This window comes from Nyctereutes procyonoides, unplaced genomic scaffold, assembly GCF_905146905.1.
Source record: "Nyctereutes procyonoides isolate TBG_1078 unplaced genomic scaffold, NYPRO_anot_genome, whole genome shotgun sequence".
Lineage (NCBI taxonomy): Eukaryota > Metazoa > Chordata > Mammalia > Carnivora > Canidae > Nyctereutes > Nyctereutes procyonoides.
In genome coordinates this window covers 68,096,368-68,112,265 of record NW_026575146.1, presented here as the reverse complement: position 1 = coordinate 68,112,265, position 15,898 = coordinate 68,096,368, and the positions used below count along the sequence as shown (strand labels likewise).

The following is a 15,898-nucleotide window of genomic DNA, read 5'->3' as shown; positions in this document are numbered from 1 at the left end:
AACCAGGCTCCCACGGAGGCACGAGGACCGCCCTCGGAGCCACGCCACGGTCCGCAGACACAGCGTGGCCTGGAGAAACCGCACCTGAGCGCGCTCAGGGAGCCCGCGACAGCGCGGGCCTCTTCGCAGAATCCGCCACTGGGTAACCAGGGACGCTACCGGCCTCTAGGAGAGCGGAGGTGGAGTGGGCTCTCTGCGCGCCTGCGCACACTCCCGCCGGCTCCCCAATGCCCCCACCTCCTGGGCCACGCCTCCGAGTCCCGCGGCTTTCAATCGCAGGCACGCAAGCTCCGGCGGTCGGGTTCCTCCTCCCGTTCTCCACAACTCAAGGACACGCCCCTGCCGCTAGGCCCCGCCCCTAGCTCCTCGGGCTCCTCCCCCTTTACTCCGCCCGCCTCGGGAGGTTCACCGCCTGCGCGCTCGGAGCCTGGGCGTTGGCCCCTACGGCCCTTCGGGTGAGAGTAGTGGTTTCCGGGCGGAGGCCGCTGGGCTGTTACCGCGGGTCGCAAGTCGGAGCCCGGAGGCCGGGCCGGACAGCCGAGGCGGGCCGCCCTGATCCCAGCGGTGCAGCCCCAACGGGGACGCCGCTGCGGAGCCTTCCTGCGCGGACTACATTTCCCAGAGGCCCGCGCGGCGCGGTTCTGCGGCCCGCGGGGGGCGGGTGCGCGGAGGCCGCAGCTGCTGCCCGGCTGGGGACAGGTGGGTGGGGCGAGCTCGCGGAGTAAGCGTGTGAGGCAGGCTGGACCTGAGAGGCCTGCGAGCGACCAGGTTATGCTGGGAAGTGTGAGAGCGAGAATGAGAGAAGTGGTGTGCATGTGTGTGGAAGGTGAGTTCGAGTGCGAGGCTCCAGGAGAGACGAAGTGGAAGGTGTGTGTGTGAGCTGCCAGAGATGTGGGATATGTGTGTGAGAGAGTGTGTGAGTGCTAGAGATGTGGGACGTGTGTGAGAGAGAGTGTGAGCTGCTAAAGATGAGGGGCGTGTGTGTGTGAGAGAGAGACAGTCTGAGCTGCCAGAGATGTAGGACGTGTGAGAAAGTGTGAGCTGCCAGAGATGTGGGACGTGTGTGTGTGTGTGTGTGTGTGAGAGAGAGAGAGAGAGTCTGAGCTGCCAGAGATGTGGGACATAGAGTGTGAGCTGCCAGAGATGTGGGACGTGTGTGTGTGTGTGTGTGTGTGTGTGTGAGAGAGAGAGAGAGAGAGTCTGAGCTGCCAGAGATGTGGGACATAGAGTGTGAGCTGCCAGAGATGTGGGACGTGTGTGTGAGAGAGTGTGAGCTGCCATAGACGTGGGGTGTGTCTTGTGTGTGAGTGCAAGATGCCAGAGATGTGGGAGGTACGTGTGTGAGAGAAAGTGTGAGATGCCAGAGAGGTGGGACATGTGAGAAGGTGTGAGAAAATGTGAGATGCCAGAGATGTGGGAAGTGTGTATGTGAGAAAGTGTGAGCTGCCAGCATGTTGGTGTGTGTGAGACTGCAGTATGTGTGTCTGTTCTATGAGGTGCCTGAGTGTGAGAGAGGGCACTATATTTGGTGTGTGTGAAGAGGGAGCAGCTACACAATGTGTTTCTGTAGTGGTAAAAAGAAAACTACAGGTCCAGTTTGGCACTTTTTAGGCCCACTTTTTAGTCCTCAGATGGGCAGTTTTTACTCATCCTAACTGCAGTTTCACCCTACCCCAGAAATGGAGTTTTAACTGACCAGCCAAGAATTTTCTGGGTGGCACCATGAGGTAACATGTCACAGGGGCCCTCTCCTAACCCCCAAAGGAAGATGAGGTAATCTACTTAAGAGAAAGTTATCATCTTGCCTGAAACAATCCTTTCCTTTCTTTTGCTCATAACTTCTTGCGCCACCCTCCTTCCTGTAAAAATGTCTGTTTTGTACGACTCCATGGTGCTCCCCTCTACTTGCAGGATGGGAGGTAGCCCTGTTCTTGAATTGATGAATAGAACCAATTAGATATATTTTTAATTTGGGATTTATTTATTTTAAAAAATGTTTTATTTAAATTCAGTTTGCCAACATATAGTGTAACACCCAGAGCCAATTGGATATTTAAATTTTCCTCAGTTGAATTTTGTTCTTGAACAGTATTTCTGTGTGAGTGACAAACCCAGGTGTCTTTGAAAGGGTCCATTGAGAACATATGTGTTTGTGTGTGTGAGTGTGGAGTGTGAGGGACCATCATGTTGGTGTGTGAGAGAGAGGAAAGCTAGTGACATGGTTGTGTGTGAGACCAGAGTGAGCAGGAGAGAGACCAGGTGAACTGAACTGCCCATTGTCCCCTGAAGGCTTGCAGATATAGCCTCTGTTAGGTTGTGAAGTGTGTTTGAGTGAGCAAAACAGAAATGGGAGGGCAGTAAGCCGTGTTATGTGTGAGAGAATAAGATTGTGGGGTGTATATGTGATGCTTGTATTTCACCATGTATGTTTGTATCCAGGGCTCTGAGACCATGATGTATGTGACTGCCTAGGATGTGCCTGCCGTTGGGTGCTTGGCATTCTGTCCTCTGTGGTCAGGAAGTAGGTGAGATCTTGTGTCAGGGTTTGTGTGTCATGCTGTATGCTTGTAGCTGGCCCAGAGTGGCTGATGTGTGTGGGGAGACTACTTGGAAGATTGATAGTACTAGCTTCTTGATGTGTGTTGGGTTTTGGTACTGTGTCAATGAACTAAGAATCCAAGAGTAGAGTTCCCTGCTCCCAGTTCAAGAATTCCAGTAAAAAGCAGTAGGTGAGGTGCCTGACTGGAGCCCATGACTAGAACACGAGACACCTTCAGTTCTAGGTAACAAAAGGAGGGGAAACCAAGGGACTTGAAGACAAAGGTGAGCGTGAAGGTGGCAGAATCGGATGCTAGATTGTCCTGTTGTCTGTTGTTCCAGCGTGAGAGGCAGGCGAGGCCTGTGGATATTTGGGTGGAGTGATAACCCTGGCCTCTGATGTGCTGAAGAGTCAGATTTCCAAATTGTAGACTGTGTCAAAGCATGAAGCAGAGATGCAGGAAGGGAAAGACCCACCTTTGCTTGTACAAATAAGACCAAAGAAGGGGGAGGCAACTTTTAGGAGAAAGATTTAGGAACTCAAGCGTAAGAGAAATAGAATTCTAAGTTACAGTCCTCAGCAGCCATCGGTGACCTAGAATCTTCCAGTTATTTGGGCAGTGGCATCAAGGAAAACTGGGAGGAAGAAGGGGAAGACAGAATTTTTAGGCTGATGATTCTGGGAGTAGAGAGCAGGCATCATCTTCTTACACCCCTTTCTCTCCCTCCACCCTGTCCTGTAGGACACTGCTGTTCTCCAAGACAGAAGCCAGGAAGGGAAGGTGGAAATGACTGTTGAACTAGTAAAAGCCATATCCCAGGTCAGTTATTCCATTCTCATCCATGAAAGGTAGTTTTAGTCTTTAGGACTTAGTAAAGCCTCTTTTTTGAAAATTCCTCAAGTAACAGTCGTCTTGACAGGCCTGGTTCCCACTTTTCCCAGAACACACTATCTAACTCAAACTGCCTAATGGGTAAGTAAAACTGAGTATGATGAGGCATAGATATCGGGCTCCCTGCCTGGAGCCTGCTTCTCCCTCTGCCTGTGTCTCTGCCTCTCCTTCTCTCTGTGTCTCTCATGAATGAATAAATCAAATCTTAAAAAAAAAAATGATGAGTCATAGAGCCTCCTCTGAGCCTCCTCCTCCCACTTCTTCTTCTTTTTTTTTTTTTTTTTTTAAGATTTTACTTATTTATTCATGAGAGGCACAGAGAGAAAGGCAGAAACATAGGCAGAGAGAGAAGCAGGCTCCCCGCCAGCAGCCTGATGTGGAACTTGATCCCAGGACCCTGGGATCACAACCTGAGCCACAGGCAAACCTCAACCACTGAGCCACCCAGCCATCCCAACTTTTACAAATTAAAAAAATTTAAATAGGTGAGATAGATAGATAGAATGAAATTTAAGACCTAAAACCGCCCTTTGCTTTTCAGTTCTTAGGAGACAGATACATCTTTCAGGGTTATTCTGTTCATATATAGTTAGTTTTTTCCCTTCACAGCTTCTGTGTTTTGGGGTTCTGTTTAAAAAACCCTTGTCCATCCCAAGTATGTAGATTAAGTTTAGATTTGATTTTTGTGATTTTTTTTCCTGTGAAAGTAAGGTTCAAAATTACATTAAATTTAAATTGTTACATTAAATGTTTAACCTGTGATAAGTGAGGCAAGGGTTCATTTTTTTCACCCACTTGTCTCTTCATTTGACCCAGTGGCATTTATTGAATAATTCATCTCTCTCTCTCTCTCTTTTTTTTTAAGATTTTATTTATTTATTCATGAGAGACACACACACACAGAGAGAGAGAGAGAGAGAGAGAGAGAGAGAGAGGCAGAGACACAGGCAGAGGGAGAAGCAGGCTCCATGCAGGGAGCCCGATGTGGGACTCAATCCCAAAACTCCAGGATCACACCCTGAGCCAAAGGCAAACTCTTAACCACTGAGCCACCCAGGCATCCCTAATTCATCTCTTTCTTTTCTTTTCTTTTCTTTTCTTTTCTTTTCTTTTCTTTTCTTTTCTTTCTGCATCTCTTTCTTAACTGATTTCTTAACTTGATTCTGTTGCTGGACAACATTCAGTTTGTTGTGTTTTTTTTTTTTTTAAGATGCTCAACCATTGAGCCACCCAGGTGCCCCATGTCATGCTAGTTCTTAATGGCATAGCATCAGAAAATTGCATTCTAATTATACTCATTATTCTTATTGTGTAAGAAAAAATAAAATCGGCCCTATTAGTTCAGTGCCCCTTCCCTTCTGAAACACTGGGATCTCATAGAGGACCATTTGCAAAATATCAACTTAGATCATCTTTTTTGTTTTTGTAAAAGTTTTTTTAAAAATTTATTCATGAATGACACAGAGAGATGCAGAGACATAGGCAGAGGGAGAAGCAAGCTCCCTGCAGGGAGCCCAATGTGGGACTCAATCCCAGGACCCTGGGATCATACCCTGAGCCAAAGGCAGACGCTCAACCATTGAGCCACCCAGATGTCCCATCTTTTTTGTTTTTAAAGGTTCAACCACAGGTATAAGTTATTCCTTGAGGCTCGTATTTACTGCCCTGTGGCCACCTGTCCATCATATTTCCACATGCTGAGAAATGGGTTAGCAGCCTTGCATACAGTGCAGTTTAACACTTCAAGAACCATTATTTTAGGTTGGAACTTCATATTATAATGGTTTAATTTTTTTCTCTTCCAAGGGCTATTTCTTACATAAAGTAGAAACAATTTAAAGGTTCAACTTGGAGTTATGCATGAAAATGGGCATTGGTTGATCAAAAGTGTATTTATGTTATTTTAGGACTTGGTGACATTCAAAGATGTGGCAATAGACTTTTCCCAGGATGAATGGGAATGGTTGAACCCTGTTCAGAGGAATTTGTACAAGAATATGATGTTGGAGAACTATCAGAACCTGGTATCACTGGGTAAGAATATTTTCCTCTCTGCATAATTTAGAATTATATTAGGGACTCTTATTTATTATTAAAACATTTTTAAAAAAGATTTATTTATTTGAGTGAGAGTGACAGAGCACGAGTGAGGTGGAGGGGCAGAGAGAGAGGGAGAAGCAGACTCCCTGCTGAGCTGGGTGCCTGACACAGGGCTTGATCCCAGGACCAGAGATCATGGGCGTCTGTCTTCAGCTCAGGTCCTTGAACTGGTGAGACACAAACTATAAAAATGGCTTCAGATATTCTTAGGAAACTTACTTGGACCCTTCTCGGCACTGGGCCACCTCACTGGCTATTAAGAGAACCCTTTTATTCTGCTTGTGGTTCACTGATCTTGAAACTAAATGTATGCCTTTCATCAAATTTGAGTAATTTTTACTTTTATTTTTTCAAGTAAATTTTTCTGTTGTCCCTCCTACTATTTCAATTACAAGTATGTTAGAACCTTTGATATTATGCCCTAGGTAACTGAGGATCTGTTCATTATTTAAAATCTTTTTTCTTTGAATGTCAGATTAGATAGTTTCTATTGACTTAACTTCAAATTTACTTTTTTTTTTAAAAAAAAGATTTTATTTATTCATGTGAGACAGAGAGAATGGCAGAGACACAGGCAGTGGGAGAAGCAGGCTCCATGCAGGAAGCCCAGTGAGGGACTGGACCCCGTGCCCTGGGATCACACCCTAAGCCAAAGGCAGACGCTCAACTGCTGAGCCACCCAGGTGTCCCTTACTTACTCTTTTTGTGTCTTCAATGTCTTGTTAAGCCAATGTAAATTTTTTAAAAGATTTATTTATTTGAAAGAGAGAGAGTGCGAACACAAATGGTAGGGGAGAGGCAGAGAGAATGTCAAGCAGACTGCACTGAGCACAGAGCCCAAAACAGGGCTTGATACACAACACTGAGGTCAGGACCTGAGCTGAAACCAAGAGTTAGATGGTTAACTGACTGCACCAAGGAGGTGACCCCAAAGTAGTGAATTTTTAAATTTCAGATACTAGATTTTTCAATTCTAAACTTTCCACTTGGTTCTCTTTTATAATTTCTATTTTTCTGCTGAGAAATTCTAAGCATATTTTCCTTTACTTTTTTGGGTATAGATATAGATATAATAGTGATTATTAAATCCTGGTCTACTAATTCCAACATCTGTGTTATCACTGATTAACTCTTCATTAATTGCTTATTTTCCTAAGTGTGATTCACTTTTTCCTCTTTCTACTTAGTTGTAATAATTTTGGATTTTATCTCAGACATTGTAAATAATACATTATAGAGTCTGTAGATTCTATTATATGTCCCTGAAGAGTTTTGTTTTGTTTTTAAAAGCAGGCAGTTAACTTGACTCAAACTCCAAACTCTGTCTCTAGGGGTTCTTTACAATACATCACTTACTGGCTGTCTAATGATCCTGTGAAAATACTGGGCAGAATTTCTGCCTCTAGCCTCTTAGAAAATCATTTAACTTATAGAGTTGACTAGTCCCACTAGACTATGCCAAAAGCTTTATGTAATCTGTATCTAAAATGTATTTTACCCCTTGGTAAATGCCTGAGTGCCTCAGCGGTTGAGCATCTCTGCCTTCAGCTCAGGGCATGATCCTGTGTGTCTCTTTGTGTGTCTCTCATGAATAAATAAATACAATCTTTAAAAAAATAGAATGTATTTTACCGCTTGATCTAATCATTCATGTTATGTCATTCCATTGGTATTAAGGAACTGGCTTATAGTTCTGAAATACCCAAAACATGACCAATTTTCGTGTCTTTTTTTTTTTTTTTCTTTATGCAGGTCTTTGCATCTCCAAGCCATATGTGATCTCTTTATTGGAGCAAGGGAAAGAACCTTGGGAGATGAAGACTGATATGACAAGAAGCCCATTCCCAGGTGAGTATGGGAGAACCAGATAGGGGAATCCTTTCTAGATAATGGCTCAACTATTTTCAAAGATGATACATTCTCCCTTCTTACCGTATTTGGAAACTCTTCTCATGCCTTCGAATCCTGAGGAGAAAACTGAAACTTTACTATGTACCATGGCTCCCCAAATGTCTTCTCTCTAATAGCTAACTGAATTTGTAAAAATCTTTATCTGGTCTCTCCCATCTTTTCCTTCCTTTTGCCATATAGACTTAGATAAGCTTCTCTGTTTCTTAAATCTTAACTCCTAAAATAGGTGCTTGAAAATCATAACCTGTCCTACTGCTTTAAATCTTTCTTTGTGAGGCACCTCGGTGGCTCAGTGGTTGAGCCTTTCTGGGAGGTTGTGGTATTGAAGACTACCTTCGTGGGAGGAATCCATGATGTATCCAGCTTTATGTTTTTCTGTCCAGTATTTCTGCTCTCAGTTGTCTATTTAATATAAACCATAGGTGATTGATTCATTGAACTTTTGTGTCCTCAATTCAAGAATTACTGAAGGCTGAGTGTTAGGAAGGAAAGAAACAAGTAGGAAGGGGTAGGAAGCTTGTTAACATCTCAAAGTCCTTCTTAACTGCTTTAGTAGATTTGATCTCTTCTATCTCTGAACTTTTATACGAGCTTTACTTTTTACCACATGGGCTTACACTTGATATTTCATATTTTCATTTCTATGTTCCTCAAGAACAGTTGGCCTTTTATTATGTTAATGTCCATAATGCTTGACACATAGTAGAAAGCTGCTTTAGGGAGCATTGGATTAGTCAGTAATTTGTTATGGATAAGATAGGAAAAGAAAGCACTTTCTCTTTTGCGTTTCTCGATAGCAACTTTTTCCCTGAAGTTTTCTCTTAGTATCATGTCTTCAATACAAATTTCTTCATTATGGGCAGCCCCGGTGGCGCAGCGGTTTAGCGCCGCCTGCAGCCCAGGGCGTGATCCTGGAGACCCTGGATCGAGTCCCACATCAGGCTCTCTGCATGGGGCCTGCTTCTCCCTCTGCCTGTGTCTCTGCCTCTATCTCTCTGCCTGCGTCTCTGCCTCTCTCTCTGTGTGTGTCTCTATGAATAAATAAAATCTTAAAAAAAATAAGAGAACTTATATATGCCTGAGTTTCTGTGATATACATTAAGTGACTTAGTAGCAGTGTTTAAAGCATTTTTTTATTTCTTCCCTGAAGCTTATATTCTAGCTCACAAGGCAAGAAAGGTATTTTAAGTGGCCATAAAAAGAACTTAATAATAGTAATACCCACCTACATACCATTATGAAAGTAGTTTATTCAAAAAGACTTATGGCAAAACCCCATTAAGATGTGGCCTGGGGGGGGGGGGGCAGCCTGGGTGGCTCAGCAGTTTGGCACCACCTTTGGCCTAGGGTGTGATCCTGGAGTCCCGGGATTGAGTCCCATGTCGGGCTCCCTGTGTGGAGCCTGCTTTTCTCCCTCTGCCTGTGTCTGTGCCTCTCTCTCTGTGCGTGTCTCTCATGAATAAATAAATCTTTTTAAAAAATAAAGATGTGGCCTGGGAAGGGTGCCTGGGTGGCTCGGGTCCTGATCCCGGGGTCCTGGGATTGAGTCCTGCATCAGGCTCCCTGCAGGGAGCATGCTTCTCCCTTTGCCTGTGTCTTGCCTCTCTCTCTCTCTGTCTCTCATGAATGAATGAATGAATGAATGAATGAATGAATCTTTAAAAAAAAGATGTGGCCTGGGAAGTGACGCTCTTAGTAAGCTGGTGAAAGTGAGAAGGTGAATGGAAAAATGCCTTACCATGCAGCCTGAAGTTCAAGGATCTCTGAGAAATGAAGAGTTCACTGTGTTGAAACATATAGCAATGATACATACAAACACTATTTTCTAGTTATGAAAAGATTAGTCTAGGAATTTACCTAAACCCCAAGGGAAGTCATGAAGCTTAAGGTGTTTATGGTTGCTGGGAATCTGTGGAGATTTTTGATCAGCAGAAATTATGTGATGATACTGATATTTGAGCAACATTAACCTACCTATATGTGTAAGTCGACTAGAAATGAGAAAGGATAGAAGAATGGGGGCACCTGAATGGCTCGTCTGCTTCAGTTAAGGGTCTGCCTTCAGCTCAGGTCATGTATTGGGCTCCCTGTTCAGTGGGGAGCCTGCTTATTCCTCTCCCTCTGCCACTCCCCCTGCTCGTGCTGTCAAATAAATAAACTCTTAGGAAAAAAAGAACAGAGGAATGGTGTTTAATTTATAGTCTTCTATGTTAATACAGGATAAAATAAAATATTATTATTGTAGCCTACTTTTCTGAGACCTCATTATCCTACATTTAATTCTCTTAATCAGTTTTTCCATGTTTCCCTGAGCTCTGAAATCCACTTGCATAGTTTTCAGTTGATGTGCCGTTACATAATAGATTTTGTGGGATTCACTATTTTTTTCCACATTAAATATTTCTTTTGTTATATCCCATGATAAAGGAGGCATTTGCTTTTTTGATATTTTTCAGATTCGGGATCTACATATGAGACACAAGAATTACCTCTGAAGCACTTTATGTATGATGATGTGTTAATGGAGAGAATTACACGCTATGGACTTGAGTGTTCTACTTTCAGAAAAAATTGGAAATGTGAAGATATTTTTGAGAGGCAGTTGGTAAGTCAAGAGACGTTTATCAGGCAAGAAGTAATCACTCATAACAAGACCCTTACTAAGGAAATAGATCACAAATACAACAAATCTGGGAAATTTGTCTATCTAGACAATGTAGAAGAAAATGTTTATAATCACAAGTTAGATAAAAAAAGCTTTTCCCAAAATTCTGTGGTAGTAAAACACAAGAAAGTCTATGCAGGAAAGAAACTTTTTAAATGTAATGAATGTGAGAAAACTTTTACCCACAGCTCCTCCCTTACTGTTCATCAGAGAATTCATACTGGTGAAAAACCATATGAATGTAAAGAATGTGGGAAAGCCTTTAACCAGAGTCAACACCTTGTGCAACATCACAGGATACATACTGGAGAAAAACTCTTTGAATGTAAAGAATGTAAGAAAGCCTTCAGCCAAAATGTACACCTTATTCAACATCAAAGAATTCATACTGGAGAAAAACCGTATAAATGTATGGAATGTAGAAAAGCCTTCAGCCAACCTGCACATCTTGCTCAGCACCAGAGAATTCATACGGGGGAGAAGCCCTATGAATGTAAGGAATGTGGGAAAGCCTTCAGTGATGGTTCATCCTTTGCCCGACATCAGAGATGTCACACTGGCAAAAGACCCTATGAATGTATTGAATGTGAGAAAGCCTTCAGGCAGAACACATCCCTTATTCGTCACTGGAGGTATTATCACACTGGGGAGAAACCTTTTGATTGCATTGATTGTGGGAAAGCTTTCAGTGATCACATAGGCCTTATTCAGCATAGGAGAATTCATACTGGAGAAAAACCATTTAAATGTCAAGTGTGTGGAAAAACCTTCAGTTATGGCTCCTCCCTTACTGTCCATCAGAGGATTCACACCGGAGAGAAACCATATGAATGTGTTGTCTGTGGGAAAGCCTTCAGCCATCATGCATCACTCACACAACATCAAAGAGTGCATTCTGGAGAGAAACCTTATGAATGCAAGGAATGTGGGAAAGCTTTTAGACAGAGTATACACCTTGCTAGTCACTTGAGAATTCATACTGGTGAAAAACCCTATGAATGTAAAGAATGTGGAAAAGCTTTTAGCATCAGTTCACAGCTGGCTACTCATCAGAGAATTCATACTGGAGAGAAACCTTATGAATGTAATGAATGTGGTAAAGCTTTCAACCAGAGGGCACACCTTGCCCAACATCATAAAATTCATACAGGAGAGAAACCTTATGAGTGTAATGAATGTGGTAAAGCCTTCAGCCAGACTACCCGCCTTATTCAACATCAGAGAATTCATACTGGAGAAAAACCCTATAAATGTAGTGAATGTGGAAAGGCTTTTAGTGATAGCTCATCCCGTTCTCAGCATCGGAGACTCCATACCGGCCAAAGGCCCTATGAATGTATTGAATGTGAGAAGGCATTTAGAACAAAATCATCTCTTATTTGTCATCAAAGATGTCATACTGGGGAGAAACCTTATGAATGTAGTGTATGTGGTAAAGCCTTTAGCCATCGTCAATCCCTTACTGTTCATCAGAGAATTCATTCTGGAGAAAAACCGTATGAATGTCATGAATGTGGGAAAACCTTTAGTCAAATTGGACACCTTAATCTGCATAGAAGAATTCATACTGGAGAGAGATCTTATGAATGTAAGGAATGTGGAAAGGTCTTTAGACAAAGTGTACACCTTACTCATCATCAGAAAGTTCATGCTGTAGAGTCATCTCAGGCATCCAGCTCTTCCTCACCTCCTATGTCACCAAGGCCCATGAATATATCTGCTAGGTATTTTTGGAATTCATCCACTTTTAATCCTCATTGTCCTACTCCAAAACACAGTCATTTCACCTGTACTGTTCCAATATAAAAACTTGTCTTACATCCTGTTTCATTCCCTTCAAGTTCATTCTTCACACTACTGTCATGGTGGTCTTTTTAAACACGTAAATGTAATCAAACTACTTGCCTCTTAAAACCTTGATTATGAAAATTTAAACTATCTGATGCGCATGAAGTGCTTAGCATGGTGCCTGACCCAGACTAAGTGCTTGGTAAATGTTAAGTCAGTATCATTCAGAGCCTGCTTCAAAATTACTTTTGAAGAGTGAATTCTGGAAAGCAGTATATCAGTACTGGGAGATTATAATAATTTTGTAACTGAAACATCTTAAGGTGGATAATGAGGATTAACATGTAGTATTTTTAAAGTTTGCTATTAGAATAACAGTGGCTCTCTCATGACTCCTAGGCTGTGTTCCCTTTTTGGTCAGAAATTCAGTGTGACCTGGTACATAGAATATGTTTTAGGAAGTATCTAAAGCTCTGGATATCACTGAAACAATAGAATTAGAATTTATTGGGAAGAAGATAAGACTATAGTTAATAAAGGCAAAAAAAACTAAAAATTCCTTAGTATTTAAAACTGAAACAATAGAGAACTTGAATAGTTTAGCCCTATTTTAAAACACCCAGGCTCACAGACTTAATCTAAACTTTCAAGGAACTACTAATTAAAGTGTTGTAGAGTATAGAAAAAATACTTAAAATGTAATAATTTGAAGTATTTGGATATTTTTTTCATGAGGCTAATTCAGTTCTGTTATCAACCCCCCTAAATGAAATGATAGATTAATTTACTTATGGTTCTATATAGAAAGGAAATTATAATCTGTACTGAAGGAAAACAGAAGTTCTGAATAAATGGAGATCCATATCTGTTTCTAGATCTAGATGGAAGTTTCAATGCTATAAAGATGTCTACATTCATTCAGTTTCAGTCATGATAACTGTAGGATAGTTTTATGTTGACATTTTTGTTCTGAAGATCCTGTAGAGAGGTAAATAGGCAAGCATCATAGGAAATTTTTGGAAAAGATCATATACCCCTGAATTCAATTTATTGTAAAAATAGTAATTTTTTAAGTTTCTACTTACTTAGTTTTAAGTAATCTCTACACCCAATATGGGGCTTGAATTTACAATCCTGAGATCAAGAGTCACATGCTCCTCTGACTGAGCCAGCTAGGCACCCCACAAAAGTGGTATTTTTCATTATCAGTGGGGGAAATGGATTATTTAAATGGTGTTCAACAGTTAACCAACTGGAAGTAAAATCAGAGCCACATTTTACTCCTTAAAGAGAAGTTCCTTGAATATGGATTAAAGATGTAATAGGAAACACAAAGTTTTAGAAGAGGATATAGAATATTTCTCTTTGAGTTCAAGAAGACTTGGTAAGCTGGACACAGAGTCCAGAAGCCATGAAGAGAGAGTGACAGGAAGGGGCATGTAAAAGATTTAGATCTTTTCCATGGTATAAGGCTATGCAAAGTTAAAAGGCACATGACAGGCTATGAGATATTTTAAATGTTGTATATGTATTATGAAGGATATAGCCCTTATAAAAAATGCTGTTGAAAAACAGCAAGGATAAGATATAGTCTGACAAAGCACACCAACAAGCAACTCACAGTTGCAGAACATGAAATCGTCAAATAAAATAGAGGAAGTTCCTAACTTTAATAATGATCAGATAAATTAAAATTTTAAAAAGCCTTTGCCACCAATATAACCCAGCACAAATTTTATGGATAATATCCAGTACTGTTGCAGATGTGAGAAATCTATTTTTATACATTGGGAGGATAAATTAGTTAAAAGCCATTTTAAAAGCTAATGTGTTACCTGTCAACATTTTAAATGTAACTAATCACTTTGCTGAGATTTTAAATCTAGGAATTTATCTTCTTGCAAAGCACAAGTACAGAAATATAGATGCATAAGCACATTTATTATAGAATTGCAAGAAATTTGGAGCAGCTTAAATGTCTAGCACTAGTAAACTAGTTAAATTACAGAAAATTCAGTAGATTACGCAGGCACTAAAAAGATTGAGGTAGATTTTTCTACTCACAGAAAGACATAATTTACTAATTGAGGGTGTAATTTTCATAATTATGATTGCATGGTTATATCAAATATTTATAAAGTTAAACTTATGAAAATACATACACATCAGATATTTGTTTTTGTCTATGATACAAATTAAACCCATGCACACAGAAATACACATAATTTTTTCCCTGATGTCATTAGGTGAGGTTTTGTGTTGCCAGTTGCACCTGGTTCATTTTAATCCAATCAGAAACTCCTTGGGACACAGGAGAAAGTTGAAAATGAGTCATCCTTTGGCCACAACTTAAAGATATTATGTTCCTGCTGCTCTGCTCCCTAGAGCTGACCTGTTTCATGTTCTTTCCAAGTTGTATCCTACTAGTATGTTGTTTTCGTTTTAAAATTAGATTAAGGTCTTTTGCTATCAACCAAAGAAACCTAATCAATACAGAAGTTGGTATCCTTGAATGGATTTCGGGCAAAACATCCTGAGAAAATGTGCGTTATTATTAAAGATTGATTATAGGATGAAATGGAGCAAAGGATTATAAGGCTCCTATTCATATTTTGTGCCATGCAAGTAGCATGCTTTGATAGCAGCAGTAAAACAGTTAATCAGCTATGGTTGAGATCATTTTTAGATCACTTAAAATGACAAAAAATGCGTCTGAGGGGGTTTGTATGATGCTTGTTCATAATGGAATTGGAGATTATAAAGCAAAAGCAATAATGACTTTTTAAAATCTTTGCTTAAAGCATGGACTAGGACACCAGCCATTTTTGTAACATAGTTAAAAGACTCTTAGTTGTAGCTCTTTGTCTGTGATTGCTATCAAAGAATTAGCTACAATGCGAAGTGAATTCACAATTGTGGCAGATTTCATAAGTAAAATGTTTGACATCAAGGGACAGTTGGTATCCTGGTTATTGGAATGATGATTTGTGGAAGAATTTGGGGATTAAAACTCTTAAGACCATAAGAAACCTTAAGAAACCATACCAACTAATTATCCTTTGCCTGAGATAGCTGTGGATGAAGGTTAAAGGTTAGCCTATTTCCCTTTTAGCTTACTGTGGCTCCATGATTTAAAGGGAAAAAAATCTGATTCTAAAGTGACCTAGAGGTTGATAAAAGAGATTAGGGAAAGGTTGAGAGACTCCCCAAAGTATCAACATTTATATCAAAGTCTAGAAAATGGCTGGAAAAATGGGTTTTAATGGTGCTTGGCCTCAGATATTAAACAAAATTTTGAACTGGGCTGAATTTACGGTATACACACAGGGTATTACATATTTGATGTGGTAATTTATGCAGTTTATGCTCTTCTCAGTTTTCTGGGTAGATTAAATGCAAATCTCTTAAGTCCTAACTGAAACTAAGTGATTTAAATTGCAGAAATGACCTTGCCTGATACGCAGGAAGGAACTGAAAAATTTGGGATGCTGAACTTGTTTTCTCATGCCTGAGTTTCTCTTACCTTGTCATTAGGCTCCCTGAGACAGGGCCAAAATGCCTTTCCTTGAACCTGTGCCACGAGAAAAGAAAGCATTACTATCTTTAGAGAGTACTTTACTCTCCAACCTTATGATGACTGGCATGCTGGGAAGGGAGATTGCTTTTAGAAAGGGATTTCTGATCTCTAGCAAGTGGAGCAGCCCAGGGAATGCTGAGCCCTAGCAGCAACTCATCAGAAGCAGAGCAGTTGATTTGGTGGCACGCTTGGGCAGGCTCATTCTGGCACGCAAGAGCTAATTGTTATATTTTTAGGAGTTTTTTGTGAACTGGTTGTTAAAAGTTGAACGTGTATGTGTGTTTATACGTGTGTAGACATATAAACCTGTAAATACGTGTTTGTACTAGGTAATGTATAACATTGTATATATATGTTTATAGTCTAAATTTATACTATAACCAGCAAGTTATATTAAAAACAGACAATAGTTTGGAATCTGAGTTT

At 40.8% G+C, this 15,898-nt stretch overlaps 1 protein-coding gene across 5 annotated transcripts; it reads left to right on the top strand.

Annotated features, from left to right (window-relative positions):
- The first annotated feature begins 395 nt into the window (after window positions 1-395).
- LOC129499664 (zinc finger protein 471-like) lies at window positions 396-15,846 on the top strand. Of its 5 annotated transcripts, none has more exons than XM_055309473.1 (5): window positions 396-455; window positions 3,282-3,359; window positions 5,339-5,465; window positions 7,284-7,379; window positions 9,899-15,846. In XM_055309473.1, the coding sequence occupies exons 2-5, from the start codon at window positions 3,327-3,329 to the stop codon at window positions 11,911-11,913; spliced, it is 2,271 nt and encodes a 756-aa protein (XP_055165448.1). In that variant the 5' UTR covers window positions 396-455; window positions 3,282-3,326; the 3' UTR covers window positions 11,914-15,846. The 5 variants fall into 5 exon arrangements, with proteins under 5 accessions (XP_055165448.1, XP_055165450.1, XP_055165451.1 ...); XM_055309475.1 differs by lacking the exon at window positions 396-455 and adding an exon at window positions 489-699; XM_055309476.1 differs by lacking the exons at window positions 396-455; window positions 3,282-3,359 and adding an exon at window positions 489-699.
- Window positions 15,847-15,898: the final 52 nt, after the last annotated feature.

What these genes read in the sequence shown, in the direction of transcription:
- LOC129499664 (XM_055309473.1), top strand. Translation starts at nt 3,327, where the DNA reads ATGACTGTTGAACTAGTAAAAGCCATATCCCAG. An exon ending in TAGTAAAAGCCATATCCCAG is followed by an intron (nt 3,360 to 5,338) that starts GTCAGTTATTCC and finishes ATGTTATTTTAG; the next exon opens with GACTTGGTGACATTCAAAGA. An exon ending in TCAGAACCTGGTATCACTGG is followed by an intron (nt 5,466 to 7,283) that starts GTAAGAATATTT and finishes TTCTTTATGCAG; the next exon opens with GTCTTTGCATCTCCAAGCCA.